Source organism: Rhinatrema bivittatum, chromosome 10, assembly GCF_901001135.1.
Source record: "Rhinatrema bivittatum chromosome 10, aRhiBiv1.1, whole genome shotgun sequence".
Classification (NCBI taxonomy): Eukaryota; Metazoa; Chordata; class Amphibia; order Gymnophiona; family Rhinatrematidae; genus Rhinatrema; species Rhinatrema bivittatum.
The window spans coordinates 84,026,038-84,051,039 of NC_042624.1; the positions used below are offsets into that span (position 1 = coordinate 84,026,038).

The following is a 25,002-nucleotide window of genomic DNA, read 5'->3' on the forward strand; positions in this document are numbered from 1 at the left end:
AACACAGAACTTTGATCTCAAAGAATCTAGAACTTTCAAACATGCCCTATTGAGCATGTGCAGCTGAAGTCATCATCCTGCCCCCTAGAGTCCTTCAGTCTGTTTTTCTGCAGAGCCGTGTGGTCACAGGAGGCGTGTGCTTACAATATTCAGTTTTGCTCTCTTCCTCACAGTCTTTGTAAGTCATTTTTGTAGAGCTGCAGCTGTTTTCTTTCCTTTATCTTACAGAAGTTTACCTTACAGTAGTTGTATTTCTTTTCCCCTCTCTCCTGTCTGCCAGCTGCATGGCTGACCTTAGTCACTGTGCAGTCTGGCAGTGTCTATTTCTTCCCTTTTTCAAAAAAAAAAAAATACTGCAACTGCAGTTTAGTATCTATAACCTCTCCTTGCTCTTGTCTGTTTATGTACCTTTCGTCCAGTGCTGGCAGGACTGAATGAGTGCTGTCCATGTAGGCTGCTGAGCTTGGGGACTTGCCTGAGTTCTACCTGGGCAGGATTCCATGTCATTTCACCGATCAATCGGCATTGATGGAGGTCAGACAGTGAAGAGATTGAGGATTGCTATGGGGGGGAGAGCTCATCCTCCCCCACACTCAAAGGAACTAGTCTCCACGGGCAGGACTCCTGGATGGCGTAGTCTCCCCTTTTTCTTGCTGGTAATGGAAGTGCAGTCTCTCTGGTAGAGAGGGTGAGCAGGAGCCTAGGCAAGGAGCTTACTGCCACATCGTCGGTGCCATGCCCAGTAACAGTTACCCGTGCACCTCCATGACCAGCGTATCATTGATCTGACGCATCAATGTCAGGATCTCGTCAGGGACCAGGATTGCCATTGAGCACCATGGTCATCCTTGATGCCATCAAAGTGCCAGGATGCTCTTGATGTCATTGAGGTGTGTGACCACCCTCAATACCGTAAGGCCTTCTGTGCCATAGGCATCGGTGGACGTGGAGTCTCATTGCTCGGGAGAGTAATGTCAGGAGTCGTCTCCTCCCTCACAAAGGGAATATGTCTTTCGACCCCCCTCCCATGTCACAGACCCCTTTTATGGGGAAGCCCCAGAGATTGAATGCCAGGGTCGTCATCTACTTGAGGCATACTAGGGTGCCTCAAGTAGATGGTGACCCCAGCATTCAGTCTGTCCAAGGCTGAAATCCCTGTCACTGAGGGTTTCAGGGCTTCGCTGAGAGAGAGGAAAAATTTGCAAGCCACACCCCCCCCCCCCCCCCCCCCCCCAATTCACAACAATCTCATGGCACTTGGAAATCGAACATTTTCAGATATGGAGAGCAGAACAATTTTTTATAATTTATACTTTATTGATTTTCAAATCACACATCAAGTGATAACAAATTTTTCAAACTTTAAATAAAGTAAATAAATTGTGCACATCATAATAAATTCAATATAACATAAAACATAATTAAATTTAGCGCAGTTTATCCAATAAAGGGAGCCGCCTATCACAATAATCATTCAAAGAAAAATAAAATTACAAGAGAGAGGAGGATTATATTTCTATTACAATTCTAACCCAAATCCTGCTTCAACGGCAGGGGAGAAGAAAAACTGATACTTCACGCATATCCAGCATAGCTCTCTGCTTCAACAGCAGGGGAGAAGAAAAAAGGATTCGCACTCACAAAGCGGGGAGTAGCTAGCTTGTTACGGCGGTTACTACCCCAAACCAAATAAGCCTGATACTTCACTTTCAATGCATATCCTGCTTCAACGGCAGGGGAGAAGAAAAACTGATACTTCACGCATATCCAGCATAGCTCTCTGCTTCAACGGCAGGGGAGAAGAAAAACAACCAATAAGGGCTGAATAACACAGTCTGGGTAAAACAAATAAGCATGGGTGTAGCTTGCTTATTGCGGCGGTTACTTCCCCTACTACCCATAACTAATCAAGCTTGATATTTCACTTGGTTGCAGCTCCATCACTGCTCTCTACATTAATGGTGGGGGTGGAAGGGAAATAGAACCAAAGAGCTAAGAGAAACAGATAAGTATGAGAAAAAAATGTGAAGCTTGCTGGGCAGACTGGATGGGCCGTTTGGTCTTCTTCTGCCGTCATTTCTATGTTTCTATGTTTCTATATATGTTTCTATATATATAATGCCTGATTTAACTTTTCTGATTCTTTATCCCTTAAAAAATTCTCCATATGTGCAGGTAAAGTAAAGATAAACTTATTCCCTTGATAACTGACAAAACATCGTCAGGGAAACTTAAATAAAAAGTTGCCCCTAATTCCAATGTTTTAGCCTTCAACATAAGAAACTGTTTTCTACGACCTTGCGTAGCTTTAGATATATCAGGGAAAGTGTATACCTTTTGTCCACAAAATAACATCTCCCGATTTTTTTAAGGCTTTTTCAAATGTGAACTCTTTATCCCTTTCCTGCACAAAGGAAACAAACAAAGTTGTTCTTTTATTTATTAAATCTAAGGAATCTTCCAGGAATGTTGATATACCTGGAGACTGTAAATCATCCAGTCCTCCAGGCTTATCAACCAATTTTATAGGAAAATAATAAATTTTTGAAATAGGGGGAATTTCGTCTTCTTTATATGCTAAATTTTCCTTAAGATATTTAACAAACATCTCCTGCGGAGATAATAACCTTGTATAAGGAAAGTTAACAAAACGCAAATTCTTAATTCGGAGCAAATTTTCCAAATTCTCTATTTCATTGTGCAAAATCACATTATCTGACACACGTATTGTTTCAACACTCTGTATATTTTGAACATTAGTTGTTAAATTATTTACCTTAGTTTCTATATCTAATAATTTTTTCCCTTGTTCAGTAATTGTTACTTTATTACTATTAACCATCATTGAAAAGAAAGAGTTCATTTGGGTAACATTAGAATCAAGTTTTAATAACATCCTCCATAGATCCCCCATTGTTACTTTGGATGCATCCACTTCAGCTGCCTGGATGCTCGCTTGAAATGGAGATGGAATACCATGCTCACCTTCCTGTTGTAGGGAAGACAAAGATTGTAGAGATTTAGAGCCTACCACTTCGGGTGTTGCCTCCTCTCTACTTACATTAGCAGTCTCACTTCCAATGGTTTTATCCACGGTTGCTGCCCCTGGGAGTTGTGTAGGAATGGGTCCTGTGCCAGGACTTAAGGAGACTTCAAAACAGTCTCTGTTACAGTCCCCTCTTGGCATGTTGAGTCTATTCAAGTGGGCGTCCATCGGTCCGGTCCTAGGTGTATCTGGTGAAGAGGTGTAGGCCTTGGCCTTCCTTTTACGCCCCATATATCAACTCCAAAGTTTTCAGGCGGTCAAAGCCGCGCGAACCCCTTTGGCGCGCACGGCTTAGGCGATGCGCTGGCGGTGACTATACGCCGCTTCTCGTGGGGTTTTGAAGCCCCGGGTCAGGCAGTGATGTCACGCGGCAATCCCAGCTGGTCAAAGTTCTTTAAATTTACCGCCGCCTGAAGAGCTCCAGCGGTCCTCCGCTCTCCCTCCTTCGGCTCCACAATGCGCCGCTTCTCGCGGAGTTTTGAAACCCCGGGTCAGGCAGTGATGTCACGCGGCAATCCCAGCTGGTCAAAGTTCTTTAAATTTACCGCCGCCTGAAGAGCTCCAGCGGTCCTCCGCTCTCCCTCAGACTCCACAACAATTTTTTATCCTTATTTTTAATTATTGGGTCTTTGTGTCTGCTGTTTTGAAATGTTTTATTGGTGTCTAGAAATTTTGTATATGAGTTTTTAATTGGATATTTCATTCATTAGCTGTTTTGAAATAATCTGTTCTTTTTATTACTATGGTTTTAAGGCTATTGATTTTATATTCCTTGCTTTATTTTATGAGGACTAGTGGTTTCTCTTTTTCCTTTGTTGCACTGATTACAGAGTCTTTGGACTGTTGAGGTTTCCAGTTCAGTTTTCATCTGCATGTTTCTATTCATGCTTTATGGTCTCTTTGTTAGGTGAGGGTCTCCACATGTGATTGAGGTGAGGTATTCTGCTGCATATAGTTTCTAGGTAGGGCTCTATAGTAGCCTGGCTTATTCCATTTTCCTAATACGAGAAGAACTGGAGTTTTAAGGCCTGGTGTAATATTTTCAGTGTTGCCTTTTCTTAGGTAAAGTGGTTACTGTTTGAGTGCTGGAAGTTGGTGCTGTTCTGATATAGGAGGTTTATTTATATAATTTCTGTTTCCCTTGTGTCATTCTTAACAATAAAAGAAATATGGGGCCTTTTTTTTTCTGACATACAGGCTGAATCAGAATCGCGGGAGAGCAGGTGAGCGCCCGTTCTCCTGGCGCGCGCACAGGCCAGTGTCCTGTGCACACGATACAGCAAATAAAATTATGCTAATTAGGGCCCGCGGTAAAAGGAGGTGCTAGGGACACTAGCGCGTCCCTAGCACCTCCTTTTTGACAGGAGTGGCGGCTGTCAGCGGGTTTGACAGCAGATGCTCAATTTTGCCGGCGTCTGTTCTCGGACCCGTTGATAGCCACGGGCTCGGAAACCGGATGCCGGCAAAATTGAGTGTCCAGTTTTCGAGCCGTGGGCTGATTTTTTTATTTTTAATTATTTTTTACTTTTGGGACCTCCGACTTAATATCACCATGATATTAAGTCAGAGGGTGTACAGAAAAGCAGTTTTTACTGCTTTTCTGTACACTTTCCCAGCGCCGAGAGAAATTAACACCTACCTTTGGGTAGGCGCTAATTTCTGAAAGCAAAATGTATGGCTTGGCTGCACATTTTACTTTCTGAATTGTGCTGGAATAACTAATAGGGCCATCAACATGCATTTGCATGTTGCGGGCGCTGTTACTTTCGGGGGGGGGGGGGTGTTGGACGCGTGTTTTTGACGCGCTATTACCCCTTACTGAATAAGGGGTAATAGCTAGCGCGCCGAAAACGCACGTCCAACCGCGGGTTAACAGTGCGTTCCGCTGGAGCTGTATCAGCTGTACTGTATCAGCCTGATAGATTGTAATGAGCAGTGTGTCACAATAGGAAAAAGGTTGAGAACCACTGATTTTAGAGGCATGTTTTATTGATTTGATTTATTTAAATCAATCAGCTGGCCTCCAAATAACGTAATGTGTTTCTCTTTAGAAAAGACGGCAAAGAACCAAGATGGTGGCCAGAAGACCACTATGTTAAATTCATTGCATTCATTTTACCTGATTTTTCATTGAAAAATGTTTATCTTTACCGTTTAAAGCTTTCTATTTCACTATAACATTTTGAATTTGGCAGCTATATATAATTAGATGCCTGCATCCCTGCTATTGATTGAGAGGTATTGTGCCCCTCATCTATACTTTTGTCTCCAATAGAATTTAAAAATAGAAAGCTGGCTCACCAGCATCTCAGTGGAATTTCTTTATCCTATTCTAGTTTTAGTGTGATGTCAACAGCCACACAAGTTAACAAGTGCAGAATTGTGTACTTTTAAATGATGTGCATTTCTGCTGCATATGTCACACACATCAACTTTGTCCTGAGCTACAAATGAACATAATAACATTTTTGTCTCTTGCCATCTAGTAAGAACCAGTTCAGAGCAGCTGTTTGTCTCAGCATGAACCTGACCTTTTTCTGTAGCTGCACAGTTGGACTTTAATTAAGGCAAAATTATAACCTTAGAAAGTAGACATGAGGAAATTAGTAGTTTTCTGCATGTAAAGCTTAGCTCTTAATATTTCAATGGAAATTCAGAAACAAAAGTCCTCAAACTATGGATTTCAGTAATATTTTATGTTGTAGGTGCCATTTGGCTTACATTTAAGGGAATCTGTATGAACATAGAGTTAATATAGTAGACTTCAATGTCATTAGGCATAATTGATGCATTTTCTGTGCAAATCAGGGATTTGGCACATGCACAGGATTAGTAACATTCACAGCATCAGCAGAAGTAATTATGAGATCAATATTCAGCTGCTATCTGGTTGACCTAACTATAGGACAGTCATATTAGCTGCCCTAGACTTATCTAACTAAGCCAGCTAAATCTGAAAATCAGCACTTATCCTGCTAGATAAGTAACTTTTTCCTGGAAGGAGTCATCCCTGTCCTGCCCCTCCCTTATCCAGCTAACTGTTTAACTGGATAAAACAGCCAACTAAGGGGGTCATTTATCAAAATGCGGTAAGTACCGCTTGCGATAGCAAAAGGGGTGTGTTTTATGCTAATATAGTATTTATCGCAATTTGCGATAATTACCTGTGCGAAGAGCTAAGTTAGTGCACATTGCGATACCATTTCAGATTCTGCGATAAGTGCCAAACCTGATGTATTTCCTGCATTCAACCACTGGGGGACCAGTTTTTCAATGATCCCAGACACATTGAGAGAGAGAGAAGAGAGAGAGATTAGGTAAGTGTGTAGGGGGTTAGGGGCCCCTTTGACATGCTACGTGACACCTACGAACAGAACAGTGGTCTCTTGTGCAGATTAGCTGGCCTTCGGAGTGAGGAAACTCACTCCAAGATGAGATTTGAGCAATGTTCTCTCAACCTAGCATGATGGACTCTCTACCTGGGTAACATCAAGCTAGGTTGAGAGAACATTGCCCAAATCTCATCTTGGAGTGCGTTTCCTCACTCCGAAGGCCAGCTAATCTTCACAAGAGACCACTGTTCTGTTCGTAGGTGTCACGTAGCATGTCAAAGTGGCCCCTAACCCCCTACACACTTACCTAATCCCCATCTCGAGTTACTAGGTGGGCCTACCCTAGGGATACAAATACCTGCCTATGGGCCATGCTATTATGGCCAGTCTCTCTCTCTCTCTCCCCCTCTCCCCGGAGCCTTCAAATTGTCTGAAATAAGCCTTACGGGACACATCGCAAATGGCGATGAAACCTCACCGCATGGTCACAGCCTAACGCAAACTAAAGAGGTGTTGTTAAAATCGGCGTTATGGCTGTGCGTTAGCTCTTCGCAGGCAGGCTAACCCAGTCCACTCTCCGCCCCTAACTCCACCTATTTTTGGAATTTGCATCGCACCATACGATATGGTGCGATCGCATGCGGTAAACGCGTTTTGCATGCATTAAGGGCTTATCGCATGTGTTAAAGGCCTATCGCATGCGAAAACGCGGCTTTTCGCATGCGATAAGCCCTTAACGCATGCGAAAACGCCTTACCACATTTTGATAAATGACCCCCTAAATGATGACTTGTCAGCATGGCCAAATTTTCAGATAGCACCATCTAGCTGGCTATGTCGGAACTTAACCAGCTAAGTGACACTGAATATCAACCTCTATGTTGTTTACATTCCTACTTCTATTTGACCTGATACAAGAGTTTACAAAATACTCCCTGAATTATTGGTGAGATATAAGAAATAAAATATTTAAAAGCCACACTAACCAATACTGATAAGGTGCTGAGAAGTGCACAGTTCCCATCATCCTTCATAACATGAAAGATCCCCATGGGTGCTGATTAATTTGTTTTATCTAGAGCTGGGACTAACCAGGATCCCATCCGTGTCCTCAAGGCAAAGATCATGCTATTAGGCTCAGATGACACCCTTGGCATAGCATACCAAGGCGCCATCAATGGTATTATAGTGGAGAACTTTGGGATATAAGCCCAGGAGTCCTGCTATTGAAGTTAGGGCATGACAGGCAATTCAGCCAGTGCCATCCTTGAGTCTGGATGCCATTTTATGGGAAGTATTGATGCCATTGGCTTGGGGCGAATCAGAGCCACCCTCTACCACAGCAGAGACAGAAGCAATGGCGCAGAGTTCCTTTACAACTGTACAGACAGCACTTAGTGATGATGAACCAATGTGGGTCTCTGAAGAAGCTTTTTCTTCTATCTCCCATGGAGGATCCCTCTGTCAATAAGTGCTCCGTTTTTCTATGCTAGTGAAGGAATTCTTTGTCTCCTTAAGTCCTGAAGGCCAAAGAGGGAAATGAGGACCTCTCCTTTTCAAGTTGGAAGAAATTTCCCCACATAGCGGGGGTATTCTAAGACCCACACCAGTGCAAACTGGTTTAGTGCAAACTGGTTTAGTTAACTCCTCACAAACACATTGTTTTGAAAATCAGTTGAGATTTACCTTACTTCCAATCTTATTTGTATTTGTTTTATGTGGTCCTGCTCCATGCCCTTCCAAAGTGAACACCAAACAGACATATTTATTAAGGAATTTTGCTTTTTCCTCATCAGCCTCTATATGTTTCTCCACTGAACCTCTGAGTCTCACACTTTTGCACTTCCTTCTATCACTAACATAGCTAGCAAAAAGTCTTGTCCCCCCATTTTACTCCATTTTCTGTTTTTTCTTCCATTTGAATTTTTGCATTCCAGACTACTTTCCAAGCTTCTTTTTATTTTTCCAGATATTGTTGCCTGTTATACTCTTTCTGCAATTTCCTGTAGTTTATGAATGCTATCCTTTTCTCCCTTACCTTTTCAGCTACTTCTTTAGAAAACCGTAGTGGCCTATATTTCCTCTTTCCTTTATTTACTTTCCTAACCAGGTTAATTGCCCTTATAATATCTGGAGAGTGGCCAATGTAACCCCAATGTAACCCCAATATTTAAAAAAGGCTCCAGGGTGATCCGAGTAACTATAGACCAGTGAGCCTGACTTCAGTGCTGGGAAAAATAGTGGAAACTATTCTCAAGATCAAAATCGTAGAGCATATAGAAAGACATGATTTAATGGAACACAGTCAACATGGATTTACCCAAGGGAAGCCTTGCCTAACAAATCTGCTTCATTTTTTGAAGGGGTTAATAAACATGTGGATAAAGGTGAACCGGTAGATGTAGTGTATTTGGATTTTCAGAAGGCGTTTGACAAAGTCCCTCATGAGAGGCTTCTAAGAAAACTAAAAAGTCATGGGATAGGAGGCAATGTCCTTTCGTGGATTACAAACTGGTTAAAAGACAGGAAACAGAGAGTAGGATTAAATGGTCAATTTTCTCAGTGGAAAAGGGTAAACAGTGGAGGGCCTCAGGGATCTGTACTTGGACCGGTGCTTTTCAATATATATATAAATGATCTGGAAAGGAATACGAGTGCGGTTATCAAATTTGCTGATGATACAAAATTATTCAGAGTGGTTAAATCACTAGCGGATTGTGATACATTACAGGAGGACCTTGCAAGACTGGAAGATTGGGCATCCAAATGGCAGATGAAATTTAATGTGGACAAGTGCAAGGTGTTGCATATAGGGAAAAATAACCCTTGCTGTAGTTACACAATGTTAGGTTCCATATTAGGAGCTACTACCCAGGAAAAAGATTTAAGCATCATAGTGGCTAATACTTTAAAATCGTCAGCTCAGTGTGCTGCAGCAGTCAAAAAAGCAAACAGAATGTTAGGAATTATTAGGAAGTGAATGGTTAATAAAACGGAAAATGTAATAATGCCTCTATATCGCTCCATGGTGAGACTGCTAGCGCCTCTTTTTGCCGCGGACCCTAATTTATATAAATTAATTTACTGTATCGCGCGCACAGGAGAGCAGGCGCTCTCCCGCGATTTTTACTGTATCGGCCTGTAAGCCAGCAATGGAATAAACCAGCTTCCAGACATGCACTTTAACTTAACTCCTGCCCTGACCAAGGTACTAAAAACCAGGTACAAAAACCCGCACTAACGATGCACGGATCCCTGCATGGTCCGTGAATAGTTAATTGCCTTCTTTGCATGCCATTTGCAAGCACTATCACAAAATCAGCCACAGGTTTTTAAGCAGGTTTATGTGCACGTTTCCCCCGTGCTAAACACGTTATTACATTCACATACAAGACTAGTATGGGAAAAACACACTCAGACACATGCGCAAGTACGCTCAAAAACATGCAACAGCTTTAGCACATCTGCCCCTATATCTGCAGTTTTGTTTTTTTACAACAGAGTTATCCTATTAACTCATCCCAAGTTGCTTCCAAAAGTGGTGTCTGCATTTCACATTAATCAGGCTATTGTGCAACCTACATTAAGACCAAATGCACCAAAGGAGAATGGGCTCTTCATGCCTTGGACTGTAAGAGCCCTGGCATATTACCTAAAAAGGGTTTGACCTCATTGTCAGGTTTCTCAGTTGTTCATGTCTTTTGATCCTAGGTTATCCTGATTGGACAATTTGATCTGTTGTATATTGTGGATTGAGTCTGTCTATTTTTGTTTTTATGGTTTTAATATGAATGTACTATTTGTAAGTTGCCTATTACTTGGCACCAGGTGACTAATAATTTATTTATTTATTTTTAGATTTTTTTTTATACCGGTGTTCCTGTATGAAATAATAATAATACTAATTGGGAAGAACAGTTGCCAAATGAACTCTGTCCAGTTGGCTAGAGGGCAGGTGCATTGTTACGCACTGGCTGGCTTACAGATTGCATACTCTTTCAAGGCTTATCCAGTCAGAGCCATGATCATTTTAGTGGATCATCTCAGGACTGCTTGTATTGAAACATTTTCAAGTTGCCACTTGGTCATGTGTGCACGCCTTCACATCCCACTACTGTCTTGCATGTCCAGAAGAGACTAATTTTAGACAAGCAGCTCTGCATAGCCTGTTCACCCAATAGTCCATGCTCCATTTGGTGAGGCCATGATAGTGCTTGCACTGTGCAACCATCAACTTGGGACTCGCCACATATAATGGATAATTCATGCCTACTTGTTGACAGAAAAAGCAAGTTTGCTTACCTGTAAGCAGAATTCTTTGTAGATAGGATGAATTAGCCATTATTACCCCATCTCCTTCCTGTAGAGTTGACTACCTCACTATAAAGCTTAAGTTCTAGAAGAGACTGAAGGGCTAACATGGCAGTGCACGCCTGAGAACTTTCACGCATTCTCAGATTTTTACTGAGCTCTGAGACCTGGGTCTGTCTCTTTGCTGTCAGATGATGTCACCCACACATAATGGCTAATTCATCCTGCTATCTACAGAGAACTCTGTTTACAGGTAAGCAAACTTGATTTACATTGGTTAAGTATGCTAAATGCATTAAGTAGCCATTAGTTGGTAAAATAATTATGTAGTGTAAATATAAATAATTTATCAAGGTTTATGGAATACAGTAATGTAAAAAGAGGTTGCACTGCTTTTTAAAACAAAGATTATGTGATTAGTGTCAGTTTATTGTGATCCACTGACTTACTATCTGTACACACTACAATCGTTCAATACTTCATGTACCAGAGTGTTTGGCTTTTTCCAAAGGCACTTCCATTACTTAATGTATGTGAAATAAAATAAGGACCTTTCTCATGATACAGTATTTTCATTCTGCTGTTGTCTGTTATGTCTGAGATTTGAGTAAGATAAAATTGTGAATCTGTTTGAAAATATGTAAGTAATTTCTCTGCAGAGTGCTCTGTTCTTACAGGTATTTTATTTTTGTGAAATGAATAACCTTGGTGAGGTCTCATCACTACCATATTTTTACTGGAAAGGAGTACTTGAAAATCAGCTATGTAAAGAGTCTGGATTGCATTAATGTATTGCTTCAGCTCATCGAGAAATGCCATGAAAGGCGCTATTTGTATGACACAACTGCTCATCTATTAGAGCCTGGAAATGTTTCAGTAAAGTTGAGCTTGGTGGCTTTATATTTGCTCACCCCTCAGGAAATGACATTACATGCAAATTGTAATATTTTCTTTATCAGAGAGGAAAGAAATGTGTGGCAACAAAGCAATATTTTAAAAAGAATATAAAATGTATTATTTTTGTTGATAGAGAAAATTAAGAACTGTGTGAAAAATAAAGCCTGCTTGGATAATATATTTTGTAAATAAAAGCTGGATTGCTAGTTGGTACTGAGGAACTGTGTATTATATTTACATAAAATGTAAGCATTTTAGTCTCTAGTCTATTACTTTTATATCCACTCTTGCACTAGGACATTAACTTCTGAAATCTTTGGCTCGCAAAGTTATTATTAGGGTATAGAATGCAGCTTTTTTGGCACAGTCTCTGAGGTGTGGATAACATGAGTTATTTACAACCCCTCATCCCCTCTTGTGCTAAAATGTTACAAAATGTAGTAGAATAGTATTAACATAGTGGAAATGTGTCCATGAAAGGATAAAGAGTTGAGCAATAAACACAGGTCTGTCTTATGTGAGAGATTATGATTTTGCTATATTCATATATTTTAAAAGAAAAGTAACAGAATCTTACCTGGTATGTTGCAGAGATATGCAGGGGCTGTCCTTGAGGTATGTGGATGAAAATTGGGAAGGTTCCCTCAAGTCCAGGGTAAGTAAAGAGTTCACAGCATTCTGGGTATTTTTTAAAATTGATTGTAAGCACAAAATCCACCATTAACTCATCAAAACTATCCCTGTTAAGACAAGTTTTTAAAAAACATTTATTGTAAATTCCATAAGGATTCATGTATGTAGAAAGTAGATGATTGGGAGAGATTCAAAAGTCCCAGCTGTCAGCCTGTTGGTGCTGATAGGTTTCACAGAGATACAGCCAGTAATACTTTGAGTTTCTCGTGTATAGTTTGATTAGTGTCCTGGTCAGAGAAAGCCAGTTCACTTGTTTATAAAGCAAGTGTAGGCAACTCCGATCTTGATGCTACAAACAGGTCTGGTTTTAAGGTCAACCCCAATGAATATGCATGAGATATATATATATGCATATAATGAAGGCAGTCATGCAGATATACTTCATGTATTACATTGAATATCCTGAAAATCAGGCCTGTTTATATGGCACTCCAGGACTGGAGTTGCCTACCCCTGGTTTAAGGTTGGGGGTATCTGACCACAATAGTGCAGTGATCCCCAACCCTGTCCTGGGGGCCCACCAGCCAGTCGAGTTTTCAGGATATCCACAATGAATATGCATGAGAGAAAATTTGCAAGTTATGGAGGCAGTGCATGCAAATTTTCTCTCATGTATATTCATTGTGGATATCTTGAAAACCCGACTGGCTGGTGGGCCCCCAGGACAGGGTTGGGGACCATTGCAATAGTGCATGGACATAAATACAAAAAAGTAGCTCCTGGAAGAAGATATCCTAGGACTTATGTGATGCTTTCCAGACAAAATCAAAATTCACATAAACTTTCAAGTTTCCTAAATTGGTGCTGAGTCAATAAAGGCCAAATTACTTGATTTACTGATCTCATTTTCCTGTTGAATAGTATGTAAGTATCATCCCCACAGTAACATTTCCAAGTCAAAAGCGCATAAGAAGTTGCCATACTGGATCAGAATAAGGGTCCATCAAGCCCAACATCCTGTTTCCAATAGTGGCCAATCCAGATTACAAGTACCTGGCAAATTACAAACATTAACTAGATCTCATGCTCCTAATGCCACTAATAGTGTCTATTCCGTAAGTCTACTTGATTAATAGCAGTTTATGGACTTATCCTCCAGGAACTTATCCAAACCTTGTTTTAACTCAACTAACCTAACTGCCCTAACCATATCCTCCAGCAGTGAATTCCAGAGCGTAAATGTGTATTGAGTGAAAAAGAATTTTCTCTGATTTGTTGTAAATGTGCTATTTGCTACCTTCATGGAGTGCCCCCTAGTCCTTCTTTTATCTGAAAGAGTAAACAACCGATTCACATTTACCCATTCTAGGACTCTCTTGATTTTACAGAGCTCTGTCATATCCCCCCTTAACCGTCTCTTCTCCAAGATGAACAGCCTTAACCTTCCATCCCCCTTATCATTTTGGTTGCTAGTATACTGTACCTTCTCCAGTGCAACTATTTTTTTTTTTGAGCTGCAGCAACCGGAATTGTACCATGGAACGAAACAGTGGCATTATAACATTCTCCATTTTATTCACCATTCCCTACCTAATAATTCCTAACAATCTGTTTGCTTTTTTGACCACCACAGCACACTGAGTCAACTATTTCAATGTATTATCCATTATGACACCTAGATCTTTTTCCTGGGTGGTAACTCCCAATATTGAATCTAATATTGTATAACTACAGCATGGGTTCTTTTTCCCTTTATGCATCACCTTGCACTTGTCCACTTTGGGCATCTAAATGGCAGATGAAATTTATTCTTCCAGTCTCGCAAGGTCTTCCTGCAATTTATCACAATCCGCATATGATTTAACTACTCTGAATAATTTTGTCATCTACAAATGTTGTCACCTCACTCGTCATCTCCCTTTCCAGATCATTTATAAATATATTGAAAAGCACCAATCCAAGTACAGATCCCTAAGGCATTCCTCTGTTTACCTGTTTCTACTGAGAAAACTGACCATTTAATCCTACTCTTTGTTTCTTGTCTTTTAACCAGTTTGCAATCCACAGAAAGACATTGCCTTCTATCCCATGACTTTTTAGTTTTCTTAGAAGCCTTTCATGTGGGGCTTTGTCAAATGCCTTCTGAAAATCCAAATACATTACATCTACTGGTTCACCTTTACCCACATATTTATTAACCTCTTCAAAAATAATGTAGCAGATTAGTGAGGCAAGACTTCCATTGGGTAAATCCATGCTGACTGTTCCATTAAACCATGTCTTTCTATATGTTCTGTGATTTTGCTCTTTAGAATAGTTTCCACTATTTTTCCTGGCATTGAAGTCAGGCTCACTGGTCTCTAGTTTTCTAGATCACCCCTGGAACCCTTTTAAAATATTGGGGTTACATTGGCCACTCTCCAGTCTTCAGGTACAATGGACGATTTTGATGGTAGGTTACAAATCTTTATTAATAGATTTGGAATTTCATTTTTTAGTTCTTTCAGAACCCTGGGTTGTATAGCATCCGGTCCAGGTGATTTGCTACTCTTTAGTTTGTCAATCTGGCCTACTACATTTTCTAGGCTCACTGTGATTTGGTTCAGTTCATTAAATCATTACCCTTGAAAATCATCTCTGGAACCAGTATCTCCCCAGCATCCTCATCCATAAAGACAGAAGCAAAGAACTCATTTAGTCTTTCCGAGATGGCCTTATCTTCCCTAAGAGCCCCTTTAACTCCTCGATCATCTAATGGTCCATCCGACTCCCTCGCAGTTTTCCTGCTTTGGATACATTTAGAAAAGTTTTTATTATGAGTTTTTGCCTCTATGGCCAACTTCACTTCAAATTTTCTTAGCCTGTCTTACATTTAACTTGACAGTACTTGTGCTTTTTCCTATTTTCTTCAGCTGGAACCTTTTTCCAATTTTTGAAGGAAAATCTTTTGGCTAAAATAGCCTCTTTCACCTCTCCTTTTAACCATGTCAGTAATTGTTTGGCCTTCCTTCCACTTTTCTTAATGTGTGTACTACATCTAAGATATTTTAAAACAATGTCCATGCCTTTTGTACCCTGTTAACTTTTGCAGCTGTACCTTTCAGTTTTTTTCTAACTATTTTCTTCATTTTATCAAAGTTTCCCTTTTGAAAGTTTAGTGTTAGAGTTGTAGATTTACATATTGTCCCCTTTCGGCCCCACCACCATTACCTCTCTCTCCAAATTCTGCATTCCTCTAAGAATTAGATCTAAAATAGCTACCTCTCTCGTTGAGTCCTGAACCATGAAGCAGTCATTTATTCCATCCAAGAACTTTACCTCTGTAGCATGTCCTGATGTTACATCTACCCAGTCAATTTTGGGATAATTGAAATATCCCATTATAATTGTATTGCCAAATTGATTAGCTTCTCTGATTCCTCTTAGCATTTCATCATCCATTCTTATCATTTTGGCCATGTAGATGGTAATATACAGTACTCCTATCGCTATACTCTTACACAATACACATGGGATTTCTACCCATAAAGATTCTAATGTGCATCTAGTTTCTTGTAGGACTCTGTGCCCTCCTGACATAAAGCACCACCCCCCCTTCCACCACCACCAAGTTGACTCACCCTATCATTGCTATATAATTTGTACTCTGGTATAGCACTGTCCCATTGTTTATCCTCCTTCCACCAGGTTTCTGAGATGCCAGTTATGTCTGTTTCATCATTCACTGCTAAACACTCTAACTCTCCCATCTTACTTTTTAGACGTCTGACATTGGCACACAGACATTTCAAAGTGTGTTTTTTGTTTGTATTAACTGCCTGCTTTTCAGATGACAGAAATAATTTGGAATCTTTTAGCTCAGGTGATTCTTTACTTATAGGCACATGGACTGCTTTTGCTTTTATTGGAACTTCTCTGTTGGGATTCCCTAACTCTTCTGTTTCATTAGTATCCTTCGAAGCTACCTCCCTCTGAACCATGCACTGCTGAGTGACTGTCAGTTTTCCCCCTTGTTCTAGTTTAAAAGCTGTTGTGTCTCAAGTCTTCTGCGTAAGTTTCCCTTTACAAGAAAACTATGTTCTCTGTATGGCGTGCAGCATTTCAAATTAATATCCAGCAATTATACTCTATGAATCTGCCTAAGTGTCAGTACATTATCCCAGCACTCTTGATGCATGCTTATAGTCAAAATTTCTTCCCACCAGGTCTGGCCTAGACGTTTAGTAGTAGCATTTATCTATATATTTATATTTTTAGTCCATCTTTCTGAAGGAGACACCCAAGGTGGATTATAATAGTGTTGTGCACTGTCATACAAAAGGACCTGGATTTGATTTCTGGACTCAGCATCTGCTGTCCAGGCCCAGCCAATGCTGGACATGCTGTGATCACAGCATTCATAACCCCCGAGGTGGAAAAAAGGGGGAGGGAGTCCTTTGCCATCGCCCAATGGCAACATGTTTTGCTAAACTTTGGGGCCACATTGGTTGAGTTCCAGAGGAAACCATAGTTTGTGGCACCTGGCCAAGGACTATTGTTGTGGTGACTCAGCTGAGTGGGGAGGGGGATATAAAATAAAAACCCTGTGTAAGAAGGTTCAGGGTACGCTGACTGGCTTTAAAAGGTTTGTCCAGGAAATACCCAAAAATGCTATTAAGTTTTGAATCTATGAGAAAAAAGGTGATACACAAAACGGTCTACCCCATGCTGCATTCTATGATGATTTCTTACATGGCTGTTTTGGAAGAAACTTGCCTTGAAAAAGGATAATCGTTGGGTAATATGAATGGCTTGCTGGGGGTGCATATGGCTTCAAAACCGCAAAACAAGATTTTACATCTTCATCATATAACATAAATTTGGATACTGAAGACTTGCTTTGGAAAGCATGGAATTTCCAAACATACATTATAAGGGTGTAAAAAAATAGTTACCTTTAAAAATGTAACTATTTAAATTACTGACATTTAAACAGTTGACCAATTAAGCAATAAATACCTGTTCTGACCAGCTCTCACTAGCCTCTCTGCCCCAGTAGCAGCCCAGCATACCCCACTGTGGGGAGCTGTACAGCATGCTAGAAAAGAGGAGCCTAGAAGTCAACCATGGGCTGACATGTGCGGGGCCCTAGCTCATGCTGGCAAATATTAAGTGACTAAATGATAAAACATTTACTAACTATTTAAACATTTACAGGCTGATGCAATATTTGTGCGTAGAAAATGGGTGCCCAGCCACCTCTCCTGGGCGTGTGATACAATATTTAAATGAGGGATTGCGCTGAAAAGGAAGCGCTAGGGAAAATTGTGTATCCTTAACGCCTCCTCGCCATCGGGCGCGCAGGAGAGGGTTGGGAAAACGAACATTCAATACAAGCATCCGTTTTCTCATGCTTCGAGCACAATATACATGCACAAGATACTCGGCCTGGACCGGTTATCTTTCACATGTATATTCGGCCCCCAGAATTTTTTTTTCCCCAAGACTTTTTTCTTTTTTTTTTTTACCTGAATTTGATTTCTATGGTTCCTCCTACTTAATATCGCAATGATACTAATACGAGGAATCACAGAAAGCACGATTTTTTGCTTTTGTCAATGAGCCCTTGAGCACAGCCTACCTTTACACCAGCCCCATTGCAATGCAGCGTAGAATTTGCTGCATTGCAATGGGCTCATTGGCCACACAGGAATTTTTTTTAGATTCAAGGGTAGCACTCATCTGCATGGAATTTACATGTGATGAGCACGATTAGCTACATGGTGGTTTGGTCGTGTATTTTGGACATGCTAATCCCCATATTGCATCGGGGGTCATAGACACGCATCCAATCGCGTGTTAAGCTGTGCACTAACCGCAGCGCACAGTATTGCATCAGTCTTTTAGTATTTTACATCCCTGTAATATAAGATCATAGGAATTTATTGCTGAAACTAACAAGGCAATGCTTATTGTCTTTGTTGCCATGTAGAATAGACATTTTATACAGGTGATCAATGGGATCAGAAGCAATGTCCCTGAGACAAATTAATCAAATTGCCTTTCTGTTTTCAGGAGACCATTTCAAATCAATACAGATTACTTTGCTTCCTTGTGGTTTCTCAGTTACATGGACTTGGATGTCAATAACACTACTGCAGAATACAAAAGTGAAAAAAATAGACAAGAAATAATAAAATATTCATGTTTTGTGCCCTTTTGTGATTCCTATCTCTGCCCTACCTTTGCAGCAATCTAGGACATACTTATATAGGGGTAGTGTTCTTTCATACTATTCTGACTAGCAGAATTTTCACAGCTCTTTCCTTTGGAAATTTGAAATGTCAGCAGCTCCTGAGGGTTTACTATGTAAGAGCATGCTGTTCCAAGAAGTCATAATATTGGAGCAGCATTATCTTCAAATAGAAAAATCTGCCAAATGGGAAGATAATGAAACTTGGAAGTTTATAACACAATAATTCTGAGAAAATAATTTGTCTATGTAAAAACAGTCAGAGGATCTGCATATCATTAAAATAAACCTAATAAGAATCCCTGTCTCCTATATGTACATGCTGTCATGGGCAAATGGAGTTTATATTCAAGTTTAACTCACACCAGTGTTTGGATGACCAGTTGGCAGGATTAACTTACTTCAAAAACCTCATTCAAATGTAATAAATTTATGTAATGAAAGAGTAGTAGAGCAACACTAGTCTTCATATGTTTTTGATAGTTTATTTTATTTATTTATATATTATTGTAATGGAGGAAGAAGACAGTTCATAGTAACATAGTAAACACGACAGAAAAAGACCAAATGGTCCATCCAGTCTGCCCAGCAAGCTTCTTATGGTAGTAACTGCTCTGTGCAGGTTACCTCCATAATTCTGTTAAGGGTAGTAACTGCCATTCTGTGCAAGTTTCCCCTAAGCCTTATGTTAAAATTAGTCATATTAAAAATCAAAACCAAGCACCTGTCAAACCCACAACAAAATTATTGCTAGGAACCTTTTCCATAGTAAGTAGCCTTCCTGATAATTCATACAGTGAATGTGCTTTGCTTTTGGTCATGACCATAGAAGCAGTCCTGCGTTTTTCCATAATGTCCATGTATCAGTATCCTGGCCTAGACCATAAAAGTCAGGACCCAGCTTTAGTTGTCGTCTGAATAATTTTATTATGGCTTTCTATGGAATTGCAGATGATTGTTATCTTTTATAAATTATTGCCATATAAAACAGTATTGTAATACTGTTTGTAAACTATAAAAAAAATTACATATAATTTAAAACTGTAAAGTAAACTTAACCAGAATTAGTTTTCTACAGACATTCCGATTTGTTGATGTGTTGGTGCTAAATTGTGCAAAGAATCCTTTTTTTTTTTTTTGTTAAGGGAAGGAGAGAATTAAATTTGTCAACTGGAAAGCCAGATAAAAACAAATGCCTTGTTTTCAAAAGGATCCCTGAGATACAGAGAGAGAGTGACTGGCAGAGGTCTCACAGAATTGGTGACAGTGATGATTCTTAAGTTCATGTATGACTTCACCTCAGTCATAATCCAACACTCTACACTTGACCACAAAGAGTTCACTAAAATAATTTGGTGCTCTTTTGTTTGCAACATGTCCCTTTACAGAGCTATTCATAATAGAGCTGATACTTCATGCACAGTGACCAGTGTGGGAAGCAAAAAATAATTAAATCTTCCTTATGTAGAGTGATGCACATGTAGTAACATTTGTACTAGCTTTCCTCTAGGAGTTTACAAAACGGGGATTTTATTTTGTTAGAATAAATGATTATACAGAGGTATTAATTTTTATATGGTAAGGTGAGATTAATACCTTATTATCAGCCTTATTTCTAAAACATGAGCTAGGATGTTAACATTCCATCTGTTTATAGGACATGTCCTCTAGACCATACTTGTAAATTAAGTGACATTTTGTTTGGTTATTCATAAATTCAAAAACTACATACTGCCTGGAAAAATGACACATTCTATAAAGTTGCATGTTTTGCCACAAGCTAGAGCAAAAAGTGCAGATTGCTGAAATGAAAGCATGACCTGTCTAAATTGGAAATTAATCAATATTTTCCAAGTATGATTAGATATTTCTTTCTTTTATATATGTTATTTTTGGCAAGAACTGGCAGATGGGTCAGTATTTATAAAATAATCACTTAATCTAACTTTTTGTTAAAATAAGAGTGAAGAATTTTGGAGAAAATTTTAAACAGATACCAAGAAAGAAATATTTGCACTATGTAACCATTATGGTTATATGCAGATTTATAATCTATAAAGTAACCTTATCCACAGAAGGGAGTTTCAGGGAAAAAAACAATTTTAAGAGTACCACTGAAAAAAACACAGCCTCACAAAATAATCTAATAAGAGTCAATCTTATAAAATTATTCATGGGACAATATATAGATCATCCCAACAAACAGCTATTCATCTCTCCCTATAACTTAACCCATAGTGAGCCCTCCCACTCCATACACTGTGTCATACATGATAAGGACTCCCTATTATGTGGGACTGAGGTTCTGTTCTTCCCTATAGAAGCACACTGGTTGGCTTATTCCAGAAATACTGTTTTTTTATGCTGTAATCTTTCTCCTATTACTGTTTTAGAGCTTTTCAACACCAGACTGGAAAAAGCTAATGTAATGGTTAAATTGGTCTATTCAGAGGCCTGTCATTGGACCAATCTGCACAAAATTTGAGGAGGTAGACTATTGAGTCTGGCATATTCCTTACTTTTAATTCCTCAGTCTGTTAAGAATGAGGTTATTTTATTTGAGAAAAGGTTGAAAAGTGTTTCAAATCCATGTTTTCCTGTCTACAGTATATCCTTAAATAGCAAGCTAAGTAAAATTTGATATTTTGAAAACAGTGGCCACTTCTGAGAAAGGAACTTCCCTTTTTAAACAACTTGTCAGACCTAAACTTTGAGAGTCACTGTCTAATAAAGTTTTACATGCTTCATATTTGATTCTGCAGTTGAAGAACCTATCAAATCAACATAAGGCTAGATTAATTACAAAAGTACATTCCCTACAGACCCTCTCAAAAGTCAGAATAAATAAAACTTTAAAGAAAAAACTACTTTGTTGTTGAGCGGTTCTTAAGAGCAGGAAAAAAACTGAGATTTGGGAAATAGTATGTAGTATAGATGTTATACAAGGAAGAACTACATTTAATTACGAGCAAATATGTCAACCAAAAATTTGTTGACCACAAGAGTTAGTAGCTATTAAGTATTGTAACTGTTAATATAGATAGTGAAGGAAAAGGTTGTTAATGATTATGTGAAATTTACATCTGGATTGTTGAATGTGTGATCAGTTTAAACAAAAACCAAACTATGGCAGATATGATAGATAATGGATTTGATATTTTTTGTATTCCTGAAATATGGGAATAGCAGATAATATGATCTTCAATGAAGTATGCCCAGTAGGATATAACTATATAAATCGGGAAAGAGGGAGATGGGGTTCTTGTTTTTAAAAATAGGTTTACATGTTCTCAAAAAAACAATTGAATCAAGGAAGGGTTGTGAAATTATTGTTGTTACCACTGATAAATTTTCAATTTGCCTACTTTATCGCCCTCCAGGGACAGATGTGATTGATTTGTTGGATTTTTCTGAGTTTTTAATGGCGTTGAGTATGTCTTTTACCAGTTTAGTGATCTTGGAAGATTTAAATTTTCATTTTGATGGCCCTAGATTGAGAAAAATGGATGATTTTTTAACAACTATAAAAGTACATGGATTTCAACAATTTGTAACAATTCCCACATACAATAAAGGCCATATCCTTGATATAGTGTTTGTTCCGGAACAGTGGGTTAAGGTGTCCTTTGGTAGAGCTAGTCCAACAGACTAATCATAGATTGATTTCATTTATTGTGATTATGGAGATTAAAAGGGAATTGAAAGTTGAGACTAATTTGCAAAAAAAAGGATTAGGGGCTCTATAGATCAGAGTATTTTTAAAGAAGTTTAGGAACAGTGGGAGTGGATAAAGATTAAAAATGAGTCTGACCCAATAGAGAAAATTAGAGTATATAATAAGCAAATAAACTTGATTATGGATGAAGTGGGAATGACTAGAGTTGTAAAATCATTGAGTATAAAGTAGAATGCTATATGATTTAAGAAAAACTATTAATAAAAACCCTACTTACAACTGTTCAAAACAAACTTTTAGACCACAAATAATTGTAAAGTGGAAAAGTGGTAGTTTCATATATTGACCACTTGACAAAGCACCATCCTTATGGTGCCGTCTGGTCTCATTTGATCTTGTAATCATCAACTAACCACCTTCCACTTTTGAAACATGGTCATGTCGGGAGATTTTGCAAGTTAAACACAACAACATTTAAGATAAGTATAGCAATATCTAACTTGAGTCTTTGACTGGTTATACAAATTTGACCCGGATGCTTGGGACTTGATTTTACAAGCGGTTTTCACAAGTATATTTTCACAAGCAGTTTTTGAAAATTGTCTTTATTGATAAAAATACAAAAATTAGTGGGGTTCTCTGTCACATTAAAGGGTGGTTAGTTGATGATTACAAGATCAAGTGAGACCAGATGGCAACCATAAGGATGGTGTTTTGTCAAGTGGTCAATATATGAAACTACCACTTTTCCACTTTACAATTATTTTTGGTCTAAAAGTTTGTTTTGAACAGATGTATTATAGCTCTTCTTTTGAGTTGTAAGTGGGGGTTATTAATAATAGTTTTTGGTAACACATTGTGTTAACCCCTTTAGTGGCGATTTTCATGGTAGTATATGATTTAATAAGGCATATCTTTTCAGCAAAACAGGCCGCTTGGTGGGCAGATCAACAGTGGTGTAAGAGTAAAACTATTCAAGATGAAGAGCAATTGAAATCTAAAATCCATGAATATAGATCTTGCGATCAGGCAAAAAAGCAGTATATAGCAGAAACCTTATCCAACTCCTTAAATCGGCCACTTGAATTGTTTGCACAGGTTAAGAGGTTGACGGAGCATAAGATGATAGTGTAGCATATCGATGGAATCAGTGCAGAAGATATAGAGCAATATTTTGTGGATAGAATTGCCCATCTGTATCATAATGCAAATTTGAAGGAAGATGAAAATATGAAGCAGATGAAAGATATATTATGGGAGAGGATGGAGAAGAAGGTTTGACTTGGTGCCTTCACACCAGTATCTAATGATGAAATGATGGAGGTAATTGCATCATTGCAGGCTAAAGGAGGTACATTAGATCTATGCCCATTTTGGCTGCTTCGGGTAATGAAGGAGTTGGTTGGAAACATGTTGGTAGACATCGCTAACTCATCATTGAATTCTGAAATACTACCTAATGATCTAAAACATGCTAGAATAAAGCCTATATTAATAAAAGGAAAATTTGCCATGTGATAATGTATGGAATTATAAGCCTATCTCGAATCTACGCAGTTTAATGAAGTTGATTGAAAAATGTGTGCTAAGTCAATTGATAGATTTTTTGGATGATCAGGCCATATTAGATCTAGAACAATGTGGATTTAGAGCTTATCGTGGTACTGAAATGTTAATGACATCTGTAATAGATTCATTATTGATGGAGTTGGATAAAGATCATTCTGTAATTGTAGTGTGTTTGGATTTGGCATCAGCATTTGATACAGTCTCACATAAAATTTTAATTGAAAGACTATTCTTTTGGAATACGTGGACAAGTGTTACAGTGATTTAGATCTTACCTTGCAGGATGCATATTTCATGTCCGATGGATTGCTGCTGTTTCAAAAGCTAGAGTATTAAGGATAGAGGTTCCTCAAGGGTCAGTTCTTTCAGCCCTATTATTCAACATATTTTTGACCCATTAGCCGAGATCTTTGGGAGTAAAATTTGTTTTATGCTAACGATATTCAACTAATGTTCCCAATGAATCATGTGGGTAATAGATATAAAAGAGCAAATAACAGGTTGTTTGAAAAGAGTTGAAGAATGGATGAGAGTAAATAAGATGATAATGACATTAACTAAGACTGAAATGCTTTAGGTAAGTTGTACAATTCCAGTGAAAGAAGCACCCAAGATCATGATTGACAGTAAGGTGGCTCCCTTGCAAACAGAATTAAGGGATTTAGGGACACTTTTATATGCTGAACTATCTTTTAAACTGCAAGTAAAAAAAAACTTATGAAAGCTGCTTATTTTAAATTGAGTAGTACGACATCTGCGTTTTGTTTTGAGGAAAGATGTTAGATGTCTACTATTATATTACTTCTGTTTCTATAAATGTTTATCCACCTTGTAACACTCATTATATTTATGAATGTTTTACCTGTAAACCATTATGAACTAGTGATTCTTACATGGGATGACAGTATATAAAACATTTAAATAAATAAATAAGATGATTATCAAACAATGGTGCAAAGCTTGGTCTTGTCGACATTGGATTATCGTAACATTATTTACAACGGGTTTCCAAAAAAAACCAGCCAGATTATTACAAATACAAAATTTGTCTGCGAGGTTAATAGAGATGGCCCCAATGAAAAGTCATATGACACTGATACTGTTAAGATTACATTGGTTGCCCATGGTTCAGAGCAAAATTTAAATGTATTAAGTTGGTGTTTAAAGTCCGATTACAAACTGGACCAAGCTATTTAAAAAATTTGCTAATTCCATATAAACTGGAGAGAGTGTTGCAATCAAGTGAGCAAAATCTTTTAATTGTTCCTTCATTTAGACCAGTGGTTCTCAACCCTGTCCTGGGGAC

General features: G+C 38.7%; 1 protein-coding gene across 1 annotated transcript in view; it reads left to right on the top strand.

Annotated features, from left to right (window-relative positions):
* The window catches only part of SELENOF (selenoprotein F), a 77,056-nt gene that overhangs the window by 45,555 nt on the left and 6,499 nt on the right, over positions 1 to 25,002 (top strand). Inside the window, exon 3 of the mRNA XM_029618981.1 lies at positions 12,178 to 12,241. Coding sequence (XP_029474841.1) covers positions 12,178 to 12,241 — 64 coding nt within the window. The remainder of the gene's footprint in view (positions 1 to 12,177; positions 12,242 to 25,002) is intronic.